The sequence below is a fragment of the Suncus etruscus genome, chromosome 1 (genome assembly GCF_024139225.1).
Source record: "Suncus etruscus isolate mSunEtr1 chromosome 1, mSunEtr1.pri.cur, whole genome shotgun sequence".
In the NCBI taxonomy this organism is placed as follows: domain Eukaryota; kingdom Metazoa; phylum Chordata; class Mammalia; order Eulipotyphla; family Soricidae; genus Suncus; species Suncus etruscus.
In genome coordinates this window covers 155,237,596-155,252,323 of record NC_064848.1, presented here as the reverse complement: position 1 = coordinate 155,252,323, position 14,728 = coordinate 155,237,596, and the positions used below count along the sequence as shown (strand labels likewise).

General features: G+C 49.5%; 1 protein-coding gene across 1 annotated transcript in view; it reads right to left on the bottom strand.

Moving 5' to 3' along the window:
- The window catches only part of WSCD1 (WSC domain containing 1), a 41,394-nt gene extending 28,379 nt beyond the window's left edge, over positions 1-13,015 (bottom strand). The window contains exons 1-2 of the mRNA XM_049782370.1: positions 12,886-13,015; positions 3,560-4,262 (exon numbers count right to left, since the gene is read on the bottom strand). Coding sequence (XP_049638327.1) covers positions 3,560-3,986 — 427 coding nt within the window. The 5' untranslated portion in view covers positions 3,987-4,262; positions 12,886-13,015. The remainder of the gene's footprint in view (positions 1-3,559; positions 4,263-12,885) is intronic.
- Between the last annotated feature and the right edge of the window lie 1,713 nt (positions 13,016-14,728).

The window sequence follows — 14,728 nt, the reverse complement described above, 5'->3', positions numbered from 1 at the left end:
TCCGAGCAATTACAGCCTAGAGATAACAGGGTCTGATATCAAGCCATGATCACCATCCTCTGCTAAAAAACCTTTTCGGTCATGACCTTTTCAAGGTCTGTATTTTTCTTCATATGCCTACCAACAAATATTCCTTGATTGACAGGACAACACCTTTCCACTGAGGCCTTCTTTTTTTTTTTGGTTTTTGGGCCGCACCCTGTGAGGCTCAGGGGTTACTCCTGGCTATGCGCTCAGAAGTTGCTCCTGGCTTCTTGGGGGACCATATGGGACGCCGGGGGATCGAACCTCGGTCCGTCCTAGGCTAGCGCAGGCAAGGCAGGCACCTTACCTCCAGCGCCACCGCCCGGCCCCGTCCACTGAGGCCTTCTGCCATTCAGCAGCCCTCTAAGCCTCATATTTCAACCTCCTGTGCCCTCCTCTCCTCTTTCCTTAACCCATTCTCCCCAGGGTCAAGACAGATGAGACCTGAAGTTTCAGCTCCAAAAGCTTTCACTCATCCTGGTCAGTGAGACTACATGTTCTCCCCAGTCTATCTACTTAATAAAAGAAAGCCGTATTGCAGAAATTTCTGTCATCCTACGAAGAAGAAATTCTGTTATAGCTTTCAATTAAACACTTAAAAACACAAGCTCGGGGGTTGTTAAATATTTATCATGGCTGATGGAAAAATTAACCAAAAGGTTCAAAAATTGTCTGGTTTCTAGATTCTGGAAGGTAGGGCCTGACATGAACACATTCTGGGGAGCTTGGGTGGGGTGGTGGTGATGGTAATTGGGAAAAGATTAATTTAGAGGCTATATGGCAATCAATGCAGCTTTCGTCTCTAACTCTCAGCTTCTCCCTCTGTGAAATGGGCAGATAACCTTTTGCAATTCAGAAGGTGTGATGAGAATCTCCTGAGAGAATCAACACAAGGCATGGGGTAAGTGTTCAGTACTAAAGCATATAGCATTCTTAATAATAAACATTTTTAGGGACTTTACTTCTATAAAAATCAAGTATTTCATCATTAAGATAGTGATCATACCCCTTGTAGCATAATGCTATTTGAAGATGAAATGAAGTGAGACAGCAGATGTACATCTATATGAAATGAAGCTTGGCACATAGCAGATGCTGAACAAGTAACAGCAATTATTATTCTGATTTTCCACTCTAACCTGGGACCTAGAGTGATGATGAATCCGTAAATATTAGCTAAATAATTAACACAATAATACAAGAGGGAAAGAAATGGTTTTGAGCAGTGGGTTTGGCTCTTTGAAACACCAGAAGCTAACTAGTTACTGAAAGAGGTTGGGTGGGGTGACTCATTGAGGGGTTCGCTGTGCTAGTTCAGCTCCTTTTAGTCAGTAAAGGCCAGGGATACAGGGGCATCTTCTTTGAGAGACTGAGATGAGTCTGTATTTTTTTTACCTCCTCCCCCAAAGAAAACACCAATAAGCCAAAATATTGGCTTTTCTAACTCTCTGACAGAGGCAAGTATGTATAGAAAAGAAAGGACTTCCGAGGGATACAGTGGGATGTGCTCCGAAGCGAATTTATTACTTTGGGCTGAAATGGAGGCAATGCATTATTGTCTGTGACTCCGCATCTGTTCATTTGCACATCAAAATGGACATGCCGTGAGGCTATTAACGATGGCTTTGGAGATATTGGAATGTCTTTGGAAATTACTATCAATAAAAAACAAACTGGCTATGGAGAAGTTACTATTTTTCCCCTAGTAAACTCACTGACATTTTATTCCATTATGGATGTTGTCCAAGGTATAATGAAATGCCGGGTGATTGATGGTGCCTCCTGCAGCTTCCGCGGCTTGCAGGATCCCCTTTCAGGAGAATGGCGGACTGCCCGGGGCCTCAAAGAGATGCCGTCTTGTCTGCAACCCCGGCAGCTGTTCCGAGAGCCAGTCCAAGGGCCAGTTTGTGGGCTTCTCTCCACAGTAAGGCCTCTCCAGCCATCAGGGTTCAGGGAGCTGGTTACCCAGTGAAGGTCCCAGAGGATTTTAAGGCCAGTGTCCTGTCTTCCTTCTTTCTCTAGTTGTCTTCAGCCATGGAACCTCACATCCTCTGCCAGGGTACACATCTTCCCTATATCATGGAGAGGTCTAACCTAAAATATTGGGTACACTGTCTAGGCAGCACCCTAATACTCTACATTGCAGCCTCCTGCTCTTATGATCCCTGGCATTAACTCTTCATTTGGTAGGCAATGAGAGCTAATGGTATTGCTAGGGCAGGAAATCAGAGTGCCAGGGTCCTCACACTGATCCTGGTACCCAGCAGCCCTGTTAGTCTTACCACAGGCATGACACCATTCCCACACTTCCACAAGTCCTGAGATGACTAATAAAGAAAGGTTGCTCACTAGTCATTTGGGACATACATACTCTATACATGGGGTCCACAGCTTGGACACTCTGATGATCCCACAACTCTGTGCATATGTCTGTTGTGCCAGGTTGTGTTGGGCAGCAGTCATTTGGGTGCCTCTCTCATTCTGCCACCAGGATGAGTGCCTCAAGTATATATGATGAGTAGCTATATGGACTCTCAGTAACTGTGGGATGGGTAAAGATACTAAGAGAGAAATCATTTCATTTCCCTAAAGTTGTAGAGCCAATAAGTGGAAATACCAGAGAGGAATCCCTGGTATGTTTTAAAACTCTGTTCTCTTTTCATGACTTCTCAAGGAAACCACATAGCGTTTTGAGAGTCATTTACACTTTAGTCTAAGTAAGCTCCTGGTGTTTATAATCTGTATCGAGATCCAATCTGTCAGTGTGATTGAGAAAGATTAATAGAAACCAGGCCTGTGTGTAAGGAGCTATAAAGTCAGTTTCCCATGTTCCCCCCATTTTTTTTACCATGGAAGTCTGGCTGAGGAATCACATTGAAAGGGCTTTGAGCTTGAAGGTTTTGGAAAGAAACTTTCTACCCTGCAAACAAGATTTTTTTTCATTGCCTTCCAAGCTACATTCTACTGAATAATCAATCATCCTCTAAGGCAGTGTTTCTCAGCTTTTCCTGATCATGGTCCTCTCCCAACTTAGTTTCCCTGCTGCAGACCCCTGTCCTACTGATTGACCTCTTTAGTCTCGCTTTGGTTCCATTAATGTGATTTTTTTTAAACCACTTAGAATAATCTGTGTCATATGGCCCTCTTTTGAAAATGCTGCTCTAAAGCAAGAACAGTTTGAGTTCTCTGGAGCTTTCCATCATCCTCAGAACAAAGCAAAATTCCTACACCAGCATTCATATTCATCCTGACCCCTTAGGCCCTAGGTATGGCTCTCACCATGTTTTGTCCATCTTGTCACTGATTGCTGCACTCTAACCATACGTGCCAAATGAGTAACCCTGAGACAGCAGATCCCCTGCAACTATTGTACAGTACAAGGCCAATAAGGGTGGTGACAGGAATACTGAGACACTGTGGCTGAGCCAGTCACCACCCAACACCAGCTACAGTACATCCTGGGGGCTCAACCTCAGGCTCAGTCAGGTCACTTAGCCCAGGACATACTGAGTAACTCACCATCAGGAGTACCTACCTCGGCTGCTGGCAGCTGGCTGAGGAGCCTCTGGGCCCAGGGCAGAGGGCGCCTGGGGATCACCTATAAAATGATGAAACCAACGGCGCCGCAACTGGCGCAGCTCTGAGTTTCGACTCCGGAGCCAGCGGGGTCCAGGCTGGTGCCGGGCCAAAGGGCTCCGCAGCACGTCCACACCAAGTAGCAGCTCTGGGCTGACACGAGAGTCATGTAGGGTTCTGCTGTCCAACAGGCCCACGCCCAGTGCCATGGCGGCTACAGGTAAGGCGGGCAAGGGACCAGCTGCCCGAGGGCCCTGCGGGAGGGCCACACGGGCCCGCTGCAGTAGCAGCAGGCTGCCAGTCATCAAGTAGGCAGCTGTGAGGAAGAAGAGCAGGAACTGCGTGCGGCGAAGAAACTTCTGGAGTCGGAAGAAAGGTTTGGCCATGCCCTTGGGTGGCAGAGCTCCTGGTGGGAGCCTAGGGATGGCTCCTAGCACCCAGGCGGGAGGGAGGCCTGGGCCTCTGGAGGCATCATCCCCGCATGATGATGAGCACTGACAGTGCTCTCCAGGAGTTCCCAGTCCTGCCCTGTTTCCAGCTGGTGCTCCAATAGCACCATCACTTATCTCTGGCCACCAGACCCAGCAGTTGCAGCTTCTACCCAAGTATCAATAAACTTCGCCATCGCTGAGCTTGACTGATGAGTCTCCTGGCCCAGAAGTCTGGAAAAACACAGTGAGAAAAGCACTTTAGAGGCAAAAGGAGAGGCCACTCTTCAGAACTTTATTCCAGGGTTAGGGCTCCTATTTCCTGGGCTAAAGGGCACTAGCTGGGTGGCAGGACCCTGGACAGAGTCAGGTGTGTGACATTAGTTGCATTACTTAGTCTGGCTGGGTCTCAGCTCCCTCATTTATAAAATGGAAATATCACCGCGTTTTGCTGATAACAATTATGTCTAGGGGAATCAGCAGCTGTGTATGGATTCCTGATTCCATGCTAGCCATTCAAATAAACTGTGCAATGCTCACTTAATGCTCCCACTTGGAGTGACAGGGGCCTAGGCACTTTGGAGGTGGGGTGCCATAGCCAAAAATATGAAGGTTATTGAAACCACTTTACCTAAACTAGAATAACAAAATTTCCAAAGTGTAAAATCTTTGACATCAATGCTATTATGTAATCATAACACAATTTTAAAAAAAGTAAAATAACAATAATAAAAAATCCTCACATCAATCCAGTAAAGTACCCCCATTTCACAGATGATGAAACATAGGCTAGTGGGAGCAAAGTCATCTTCTCAGAGTCACATAACAAGAAAACAGAAGAACTGAGGTTTAGAACCACCAGCACACAGAGTTCTGAATGAGGCCCAGTTTGAGATAACATATCACCATGTACGTGAGCATCTGGGCCAGGGCATAATATGTAGCAGGTATTTCTGAAGCCTGGTGGGTTTTAATACAGGAAAAGACAGGGGAGAGAAGACAGCTGGCATTGCCCTTCCCAGCTTCCAGAACATATAGACAGGATCCAAAGAGTCACACGGCACCTGGGTTATTAATGATGGGAAGCAATGGGGCACTTAATGTGGAAAACCCAAAGCACAGAGTTCTTTCGAGCAGATATGCAGGGTGCCTACATTTCTAGGACTCAGCGCCTACACTGGGCATGAGTTCTCACTGGTGGCGCCTCTGAAATTTACTGTCGGGTTGGCAGAGTCACCTGGGGCTGGCTCAAGCCACACTGTTGGGTGAGGAAGGCCCTTAGGACAATGCAGGCTTGTCCCAAGAAGAAAGACTCTTGGGAGTGTGATTAAGCCACTGCCTGTAACTAATGTGCCCGGGACTCTCGCCAGGCTGCACTGCTCCTCAATGGCTGCTCTGTGCACCGGACAGCAGTGGGTGTGAGGGGAAAGACAATGTTTTGGCTTTTGTGGCCTGGCGCCTGTAGGGGCAAAGATCCAGAGGGGCCCAAGAAGCCTGACCCTCTCTGACTCAATATGAAGAGATGCCAGGTTCTAAGAGCTCCACAGGGCAGCATTTGGAGATGGCAGGTGGGCAGGTGCATAAGGCCAGCTGGGAGTGGCAGCTTGGAGACTCAGCAAATGAAGAGGGAATTAAACTGAGTCAGGAAGTCATCTCAGACAGGTCTCCAGAGCTATAGGAGTGTTCCGTAAGCTGGTGCATGCAAGCCATCCCAGCCAGTTTTGACAGATTTGAAAAACCACAGAGAAAAATCCTAACAAATCCTGACTGATCTCTTGGCCTTCAGCTTTGGCCCCTCCAATCCATCTGCCACCAGATTGCTGGGGCAATCTTACTAACGCACAAATCTGATCATGGTATTCCTCAACTTAAAACCTCTTTTAAAAACTCTCCAAGGCTTTGGGGATAAACTCCAAGTGCCTTACCATGCTTCTCTTGATAATCTAACCTTGTCTTTCCTTCAGCTCTTAGTTACACACACACACAAACACACACACACACACAATCTTGCACAGAATGCTTTCACATTTATTTTTCTCCCCTTTACCAGCTTAGTTACACACACACACACACACACACACACACACACACACGCTTGCACAGAATGCTTTCACATTTATTTTTCTCCCCTTTTAGCTCACAAATCTCCATCTATCCACCAAAATTTAGCCTAGATACTACCTTCCCCAAGCTTTCCTTGGTCCAGAGAATGTGTAAGTCTCTCTGACCCATTACAGCTCACACTGATCCCTAACTCTCCATTGCAATATGATTTAAATTCTCCATCACTCATGATGGGTTATGATTCTCTCAAGGCTAGAGGCCATAGCCTGTTCATTGACCTAAGTCCAGCCCCATCGTGAGGCCATGCCCCACAGTCATAGTCTCTGAATACATTTCTTTAAATGAAAGAGATAAGTTGATGACTGAGTCCTATTATCAAAACCCTGCTTCTTGAGGAAGTGACTATCTCAAATTCCACTTATCCAGGGCTGTGGAAGCATAGCCTGAATAGTAGAAGAGATGGAGCCATGCACAAGCACTCAGGAGGTCAGCTGGGGCCTTTCTGGCACATAGAAATAACGAGGGTTTTGAGCTTTAGGTGTTAGAATTTCTTTTAGTGCTGGGATTCTATAAAGGGATTTCCAGATCTGCTCAGTCTGCTCACCTGTACCTATCTGAAAAAAAAATATGATGGTACTAAAACGAAAGGGGGAAAAGGAAGGACTCCTGTTGTGGAAAGATTTGAAAGAGATGGAGCAAAAGGCAGGCAATCGATTAACAGTGCAGAATGTTGATAGAAAGATGTGATGTGTCTCCCATATACTGTTGAGTTACTGGTCCTACCCTAACCAATGATTGTGCCCCACCGTAGGGTGTGACCTGGTGACAGTATATTGGATTATTCCTTACTTGGTATTCTGCTCCCACCCTAGGGTGGTACCTGCTTCTTGTGTATAAAAGCAAGGGTCTGAGGAAGGCTGGGGGTCATTCTGGGACTGATTCTTCAGCCTTATCCACTGAATAAAGCTGATATCTCCTGAAGCTTGACAGACTGTGAGTTTTCTACCCGCCATTATCCTGAACCCTCAGACCCGCCAGCTGAACAGGGTGGCAGGCGAGTGGTCCAAGCTGGAGGAGAAAGAACGCATCCTCCATCCCATGACCTTCCAGCCCAATCAAGGGCTGACTTACAACATATTGGGTGGGGCACAATTATTGATTAGGGTAGGATCACTAACCCAACAATATACATTTTAAGCAAGATCAGAACACGCAGTATAAGAAGGATGGGGAGTCTTCAGAGCTATTCTATCAGCACTCCATTTACCAACCTCAATTCCCTCAAGTCCTTCCAATTCAGACCTTCTTCTTCAAGAGGGGTCTCCCCAACATGGAGAAGTGGGTGGAATTCTAGGAACCAGGACTCCTATCAAGGTGATTGGGACTCCAAATACTTTAAATTATAAAGTGGATTTCTAGCTCAGAACATCTGCCGTGGGCTAGAGTTCAGAACTTTTCCTCCTGCCCAGACCACCACTTCACATAGGCCAATGTTACACTTTCCAGTTGTCTCCCACTCTCTCCTCTCAAGAGAGTGCCTGGCCTCTCCTCTCAAGACAGACAGCCCCCACAGGGCAGTTTGCGCCTGAATTGTTACAACACAGCAGATCGCAGCACACAGCTGCAGGGCAGAGACAGGGACTGTCTCTTAGTGACTGAGCCTAGAAGGGCTTGGCTCTGATCTAGCTGCAGCATGAGGGCTCACAGCTAAGCCATGAGTCACTTGACAGCAGAAACAGCAGCACCTGGGAGCATCAAGCCATGTCTGCAGGACCCTGTCTACTATGTCCACTGCAAGGAAGCCAGAACAAAGATCAAAGCAAAGCCATTTGGTGCTGACCACTGCTTCCTCACCTATTAAACCAGCATAAATCAGATTGACTGGGGATGGGGTCAGGAAAAGAAATTTGTAACCTCCAAGTTGGGGTATGACTGAAAAGAGGCCAAAAGGTGACAATGGTGAAGGAAGGTTTGAGGGGCCTGTTCAGCAATTTGCACCCCCACTTCCCGGGGAAAGCCCTTTTCTTGTTTCAGACAAACCCCATACTAAGCAACTCGAGTATTTTAGTTTTCAATGGCACCTAGACTGGCCTGTGTTTTACCTGCACCAGCTCACTGGTTCTATCCTCCCCACCAGGCAGACACTGAAGGTCCATCTCTTCTTTGAGAGTCATGGTCTGGAAGGCACAGCTGGGTGACGGTGCCCCCCTCCAGCCCCCCCCCCCCCCCCGGCAATCAAAGCCATGTGCAGGCCCAGCCACCTGCACCAGGGCCCACTCTGTATCCATAGAGTTTCCTGCTTCTCCTGCTTCAAGCAAGGCAGTTTATTCTTAAAAGGAGTTTTGTTTGCCTCTGTCAGCACCTTTCTGCAAACATGCTAAGCTACATCTCCTGGCTGGAAATGGGGCTGCATGTGGTGGCTAAACTGGTCCTCCCATCAGGTCCTCATCTCTGGGGTAAGTCCACTCCCCCAGAGGTTTACTGCAAACCTCACCTCCCATTTAAGGCTATTCAAAGAGCTTCAAAGGAACAATGAGACTCTAAAGCTGAGACTGGAGCCTAAGGGTGGGAAAGACATACTCCTGCTGATCTGCTTTGAGCCTGGAGTGGGGGAGAGCCCAAACCTCATCAGATACTGGCCCCTCACAGGAGACAGAGCAGGACAGAGGGGCTGTGGTGGTTTTAGGAGCCTCACACAAGGAAGACTCAGCAAATCCTAGCCTATGTTTCTGACTGTTGCCATCTGGGTCCCATGGAAAACAGCTGCTGAGCATGAAGTAAAAAGAAGCATGATTAGGCAGATGGCAGGGGTCATCCTCTCAGCTGGGTTGGGGGTTCAAGGACTGAGTGGGTGAGAGTGAGTAGTGGGATGGGAAAGGAGAGGCAGTCCTTTTTATAGAACTGACTCCTCCTTCTGCCCCTGACCATAGAAGAAAGGATGGGAAGAATGTCTTCAAACATTTCTAAAAAGCACCTCAGCCTAAAGCCACCAGAGGAAAGGCTATGGCCTTTTTGGAATGGGAAGCAGCATGCTCACTGAGGCAGGAACCCTGAAAACAAAAGTATATGGCCCAACATACTGCTTCCCAGACAAACATGGGACACTTATAGTGCCAGGAGCCCAAAACACAGTCTTGTGTCTTACAGCCTAGATCTCAGCCACAGAGAAGGCTGAGCACAGCCAAATCGGCAAAGCCACATCAGGGATCTTCCACATTTGAATGAGCTCTCACAACTACTTTCTTAACCCCAGCTCTGCTCTCTTCAGCTAGGACTCAGGGGACACACCCCACTTCCAGGAGAGGCAGACCCCTTCAACAGCCTCAAAGTTTTTCCTAATGATCCTGCCACTTGCAGTGGCTCCCCAGAGCTCAGAGCCAAGAACTTCAGCAGGCATTTAAGTCCTTTTAGTTGTCTCTCTCTTTCTTTTAGTAAGCTACTCCTTCCAGACTGGGCTGCCATGTAATGCCTCTTGCCATGCTCTTCTGCTGGTCACAGATGCCTCGTTTCACCCACTGATCATCAAGGCTACACTCCAACAAAACCATCTCCATAAAGCCTTCCTGGCCTCTAGGGCAGAGCCATTCCCCAAGGCTACACAACAAAGCTGGCAGGCCGAGGAAGTGTACCTGGGTGACATGTTCTGGCACCAAGGCTCTCTCTTATTATGCCTATTTCACTTCCTTGTCCATTATCTCCTTGTAGGCACAGTCACAACCTCTGCTCATTTTGGAGTATTGCATAAGGCAGACATCACCCTACTCTCCTCCTCCAAATCTCTCTGCTCACTTACTACCTTCCAGTGCTCAGGACCATGCTGGCCTCATCTAGGTCCCATGTATCTGGGTCATACAGTTCAAGAAAGTGAGCACAAACTCATTAAGCATAAAATTGCTAGGCCTAAGGATGGGATCAGGTTTGGGAAATGCAATAAGGCAAGGTCCCTGCTTTGAAGAAGCCTGTTTTCTGATCTTTGCAACTTCAGAACTTAAGAGGTTGACAAGTGAGAAATGTTAACAAGGAAAGTCATAAAGCACAATATAGTAAAAAATGACATTTGACACTAAGGGACGGGGGATTCTCCCAATAAAACCTACCACTGGAGTTCACATTCATAGGAAAACATCCCTATCTATCAGGTTAGAGACATGGTACTGAATAACCAGATCAAGTGTATGCATGGTCTCATGCATGACCTTCCCATAATCTAAAGAAACTAATCATTTCCAGCACCGTTATGAGATGTAGAACTGGACACAGAGAGGACCAATTAACCTGACCACATAGACAGCTATTGCCAGACTGACGCAAGATTTTTTTTAATTCTATGTTTCTATAACAGCTATTATCTCACTCAGCCTTCAAGTGTTTTCTCTGGGCCAGCTAGGTAGGCAATGAGCCTACTATGGAGAGAGAAGACCCTTTGAACAGTCAGTCCATCACAACTCTTCTGGAGTATCTGTGGCCTCTTTTTATAGAACCTATTTTATTCTTTTGTTCTTTTACGTCTAACCTCAATGAGTGATGTGAATACACCAGGGCAAGTGAAAGCTTAACTCACAAACATCCTTCCTTTCTCTAACTCTATGTCTGTAACCTAAAAGGGGGGAGTACAAGCTCAGGAGGGGGCCCAAGATACCACAGGTACCTCTGACCACCCTCATGCCAAGACATACCCTCTAAGGTTTCCAACAGAAGGGAATGAGAGACAAAGTGTAAGGGAACAGCCTTAGTAGATACCAACAGGTGCATGGCGTTGAAGACCATGCAAAATCAATTCAGCCCATACTAGGTCCACACCTCACATCCACACTGGAAACAGAGTTCCCCCAGAAACCTCATTCTCCAGATACTTCTAATAATTTGGAAATTTTTCAGGAGAAATGTCAGCATGGTGATTACTAACGCTGTGACAAGGGGAGAAGTGATGTGAGAACAAGAGCTCAAAGCTAAGAAGGAAGTCAAAGGCCAAACTTTGGCACTTACTCCCCACAGGAGCAAAATCTGCCTCCAGCACAGCTCTGACATGAAGGTGAATATGATTATTTTACAGAAGGGCTCAGAACTGTGCTGTCCCAAAGCTGCCTTGTCCTTGTCCTAGGAACAGATGTAAAGGCAGAGTCAGGGGACCTGGTTTCACCCAGGCTCACCAGATAGGGAGTGCCTAAAAGCTGGCAGTAGGCAGGGATGAGATACATCCTTTTTTGAGAGGCCCTTAAAAATCAGACACTATTCTAAGAAGCCTCACACTGTAGCCTCTTCTACTCACTCTCCAGGGAAGCAGCCTAGACTCACTCATCAGTGCTCTGTCTAACTGGTCTGGCTGCAGCTTAGGACATTGGCAGCTGACCTTCTAGTGAATCAAACACACAATTCTGTGCGGCTATGCTACAGCAGAGAAGGGCCAGAGATCTGGCCTTCTGACTAATGCAGGGCTCTCATCAGGTCCAGCTGAACATGTAGAGAGGGACATAGGACAAAGCTTTGAGGGCTCGAATGCCCTCTGAACAGAGCAATCTCCCAGAGGTGCTTTGGAAACAAACAGACAGCCACAGGTGAGGGGCAGCAGGGTCTCTCCTGAGGAAGAGGAGTGCCAGGCTCAGCTCACCTGCTCCTCTGTCTGGCAAGCTTGGTGTGCTCAGGAGACCAACACACCTGCTCCAGACTAACACAGCTGCTCCCCTCACTCAGCCCCTGGGCTCTAGGACCCCTCAGAGATGCTTTGTACTGGGGAGTCTGAGAGTCAAGCTAATATAAAGGGCGCACAGAAGGGGCCCTCACCCTCCATTCTCCAGGACCTGCACTCATTATGTGGGGGCTGCTGCAGAGAGGGCTGGAGCCCATTTTCCCCTCCTTTCCTCCTCATCTGTCCTCACTTCCTAGCCAGCTCACTGGACAACCAATTCAGAGGAGAAAAGCCATGATCCCATCTCCAGGGCTTCCAAATCGGGGGACACGGGTGCTCCAGTCCACTACACACGCTGCTCAGAGTACCCGGGCTAGTGATATCCAATGTGATTAGAAAAGTAAGGGAAAGAGAAGTGTGGGCAGCAGCTGGATTCTGCGCACATCTGGCTGTCCCCGGGCTCAGCAGAAGACAGAGGTCCCTCTCGCTGTCACTACCTCCAGGAGCAGGAGCAAGCCTGCTCAGAGCAGGCACCAGCAGAGGCACAGATGCTCTGCATCACAAGCATGGGAAGAGGTAACCTGAGGCTAGGGATCCAGGGCATCTTCGCCTCTCCAAAGAAAAACGCCTTCAGCCAGCTCGGGTCTGGAGTCTCCATCCGCACTAGGAAGACGCAAAGCTTCCTTCACTTGGAGCAATTTGGGGGCCAAATAAAGGCGTCTGGCTTCTCTCTAAGCTTCTGTTTAAGTTCACCAAGTGACAGAAAAACACCCTCCGCTGACCGGAGGCCCGCCTGGGTCTCTGAAGGAGGCAGCCGCTTCGGGGTGCAAGTCTCCTCCCAGGAGGGCACCAGCACCCCAAATCCGGCCTTCGCTCCCTCCCTCCGCCGGGATCCGCGAAGATGGGCATCTGCTCCGAATTCGGGAGAGGGACAGTTTCTGAAACTGCCTCGCCGGGCCCCCCCATCCCTTCCCCAATATTCCGACCCCTCCCAACATTCTCCCCTGCCCCAGTCCCGAGAAGGGAGCCCCCAGCGAGCACGCCCCCCAAACGGGGCAGGCGCAGCCCCATCGCGCGCCCGGTCGCGTTGCACAAACTTGTTTGCCGCCGCGAGGGAAAAGCCTCCCGCGCCCGAGCCGGGGTCCCGGCTGGCAGGACAGGACTCACCCGAGATCACGGCCCGCCGGGCGCCCACACGCCGTCCACGCGCCCGCCTCCCCGGGACGCGGAGCCCGCAGCCCCGCAGTGCCCAGAGCCGAGGTGCCCGCACGCCCCGCACGCCCCGCTCGCCCGCGGGCCGGTCCCCCGACGCGCCCGAGCCAGGGAGCCACCCGATTCCCGGGCGGAGGGCGTCCGCGCTGAGCTGGGCTGCGGCCGCGGAGCAGGCGGACGCAGGAGCGGGCGGCGGGTGCCGGCGGGCGGCGGGCGGCGGGCGGCGGGCGGGCAGCGGGCGAGCGGGCGCCGGGCTCTGCACATGCTCACTCGCGCGGCCCGGGGACAGCGGCCGGCCGCCGCCGGGTCCTAGAGACGTCCTCGCGCTGGCCCCCCGGAACCCCCCACATCCCCGGGAGGGACCGCCCGCCCCCGAGGGCCAGGGGCCCCACCTGACCTGGCGCCTCCGGGACAAGAGCCCAAGCTCTGCGACAGCACTGTCACCAAGCAAAAGCGGTGAAGCCTACCACACACACACACACACACACACACACACACACACACACACACACACACACACACACCACAGCCCCACTCATCCGAATGCATACTTTCTCAACACACACACATACATACTACATGGGCATACACAAATACATTGACTACTCACCTCCTGAGGAACATAGTCTTCACTGCACACAGACAAACAGGGACAGGCACACTCTGATTCTAATGCTCTGAATTATTGCCTCCCCAACTCACTGATACCTAGATATTCAGATGGGTGCACACATACCCATGGCTCTGTCCCATCCACAAACAACCCGGGACCTGTGACAGATGCGCACCCATGGACACACAGTTTGCAATACTGATGCAAATAAATGAACACATATAGCCCAGAGTTAACACATATGGCACCATTGTCCCATGTAGAGCTATATACTGACTCCCATATTCTTATCTAATCTCATGCTCTCTGCCCAAGGCAATCCGACATGGAATCACCATCCCACAGATAAATCTATGGGCTCCTGTCCCGTGCCTAAACTGCTCCCAGCCTACTACACTGCCCTACACTGGCACAAAGTGAAAGAGACCCATGCTGAGATTTAGTCACCCACAGAAGCATGTCAAACACCTGAGTCCACGAACATATTCTTGTTTAGGGAGTCAGAGTGCACATTGCTCACACACACACACACACACACACACACACACACACACACACACACAAAGAGGAAGACAGAAGCTGATACAGACTTACAGGTATAAAAGCACACAATTCCTTTAAATCCACAATTTCCTTTCAAGAGGACTGGATACAACCCTAAGGGTCTCCCTTCCAGTCCCTGTCCCTGCTCTTCTGAAGCCCTGAAGTCACAGTGCTACCCCTGAACATGGGCACTGTCCTCACCCAGCGCTGGCTGTTAAAATCTCCCCCGCTGAGGTCCAGCAGATTGGTGGCAATGGCGTGACTAACCCTGTCTTCCTGAAAGGGAATCACATGCTATCAACTCCCGCTAGGGGCAGAGCTGCTTGTTTGGGGAGGCATGGAGGAGCAGTTTTCAACAGGTGCAGACAGGCGGAGAGAGGATTAGTCTGGGGATCAGTGGGAGGTCTGCTTTTTGTTGGACCAGAGAAGAAAGGGACTTAATAAAGTTTGAGCACTTGCCAGACCAAGTGCCAGAATTAGAATGGATCGGTTCCCTGGGGTGAAGTTTGGGGAGCCCCAGGGAGAAACTGGACCAGGACACAGAGAGCTAAAGATGTATCCTGTGCTCCAAAGCCTTCCGGTTTTGGTTTTGCTGAGTTCCCAGCCTTCATCCTGTTTACATCCTTCCCAGAATGTGAATGT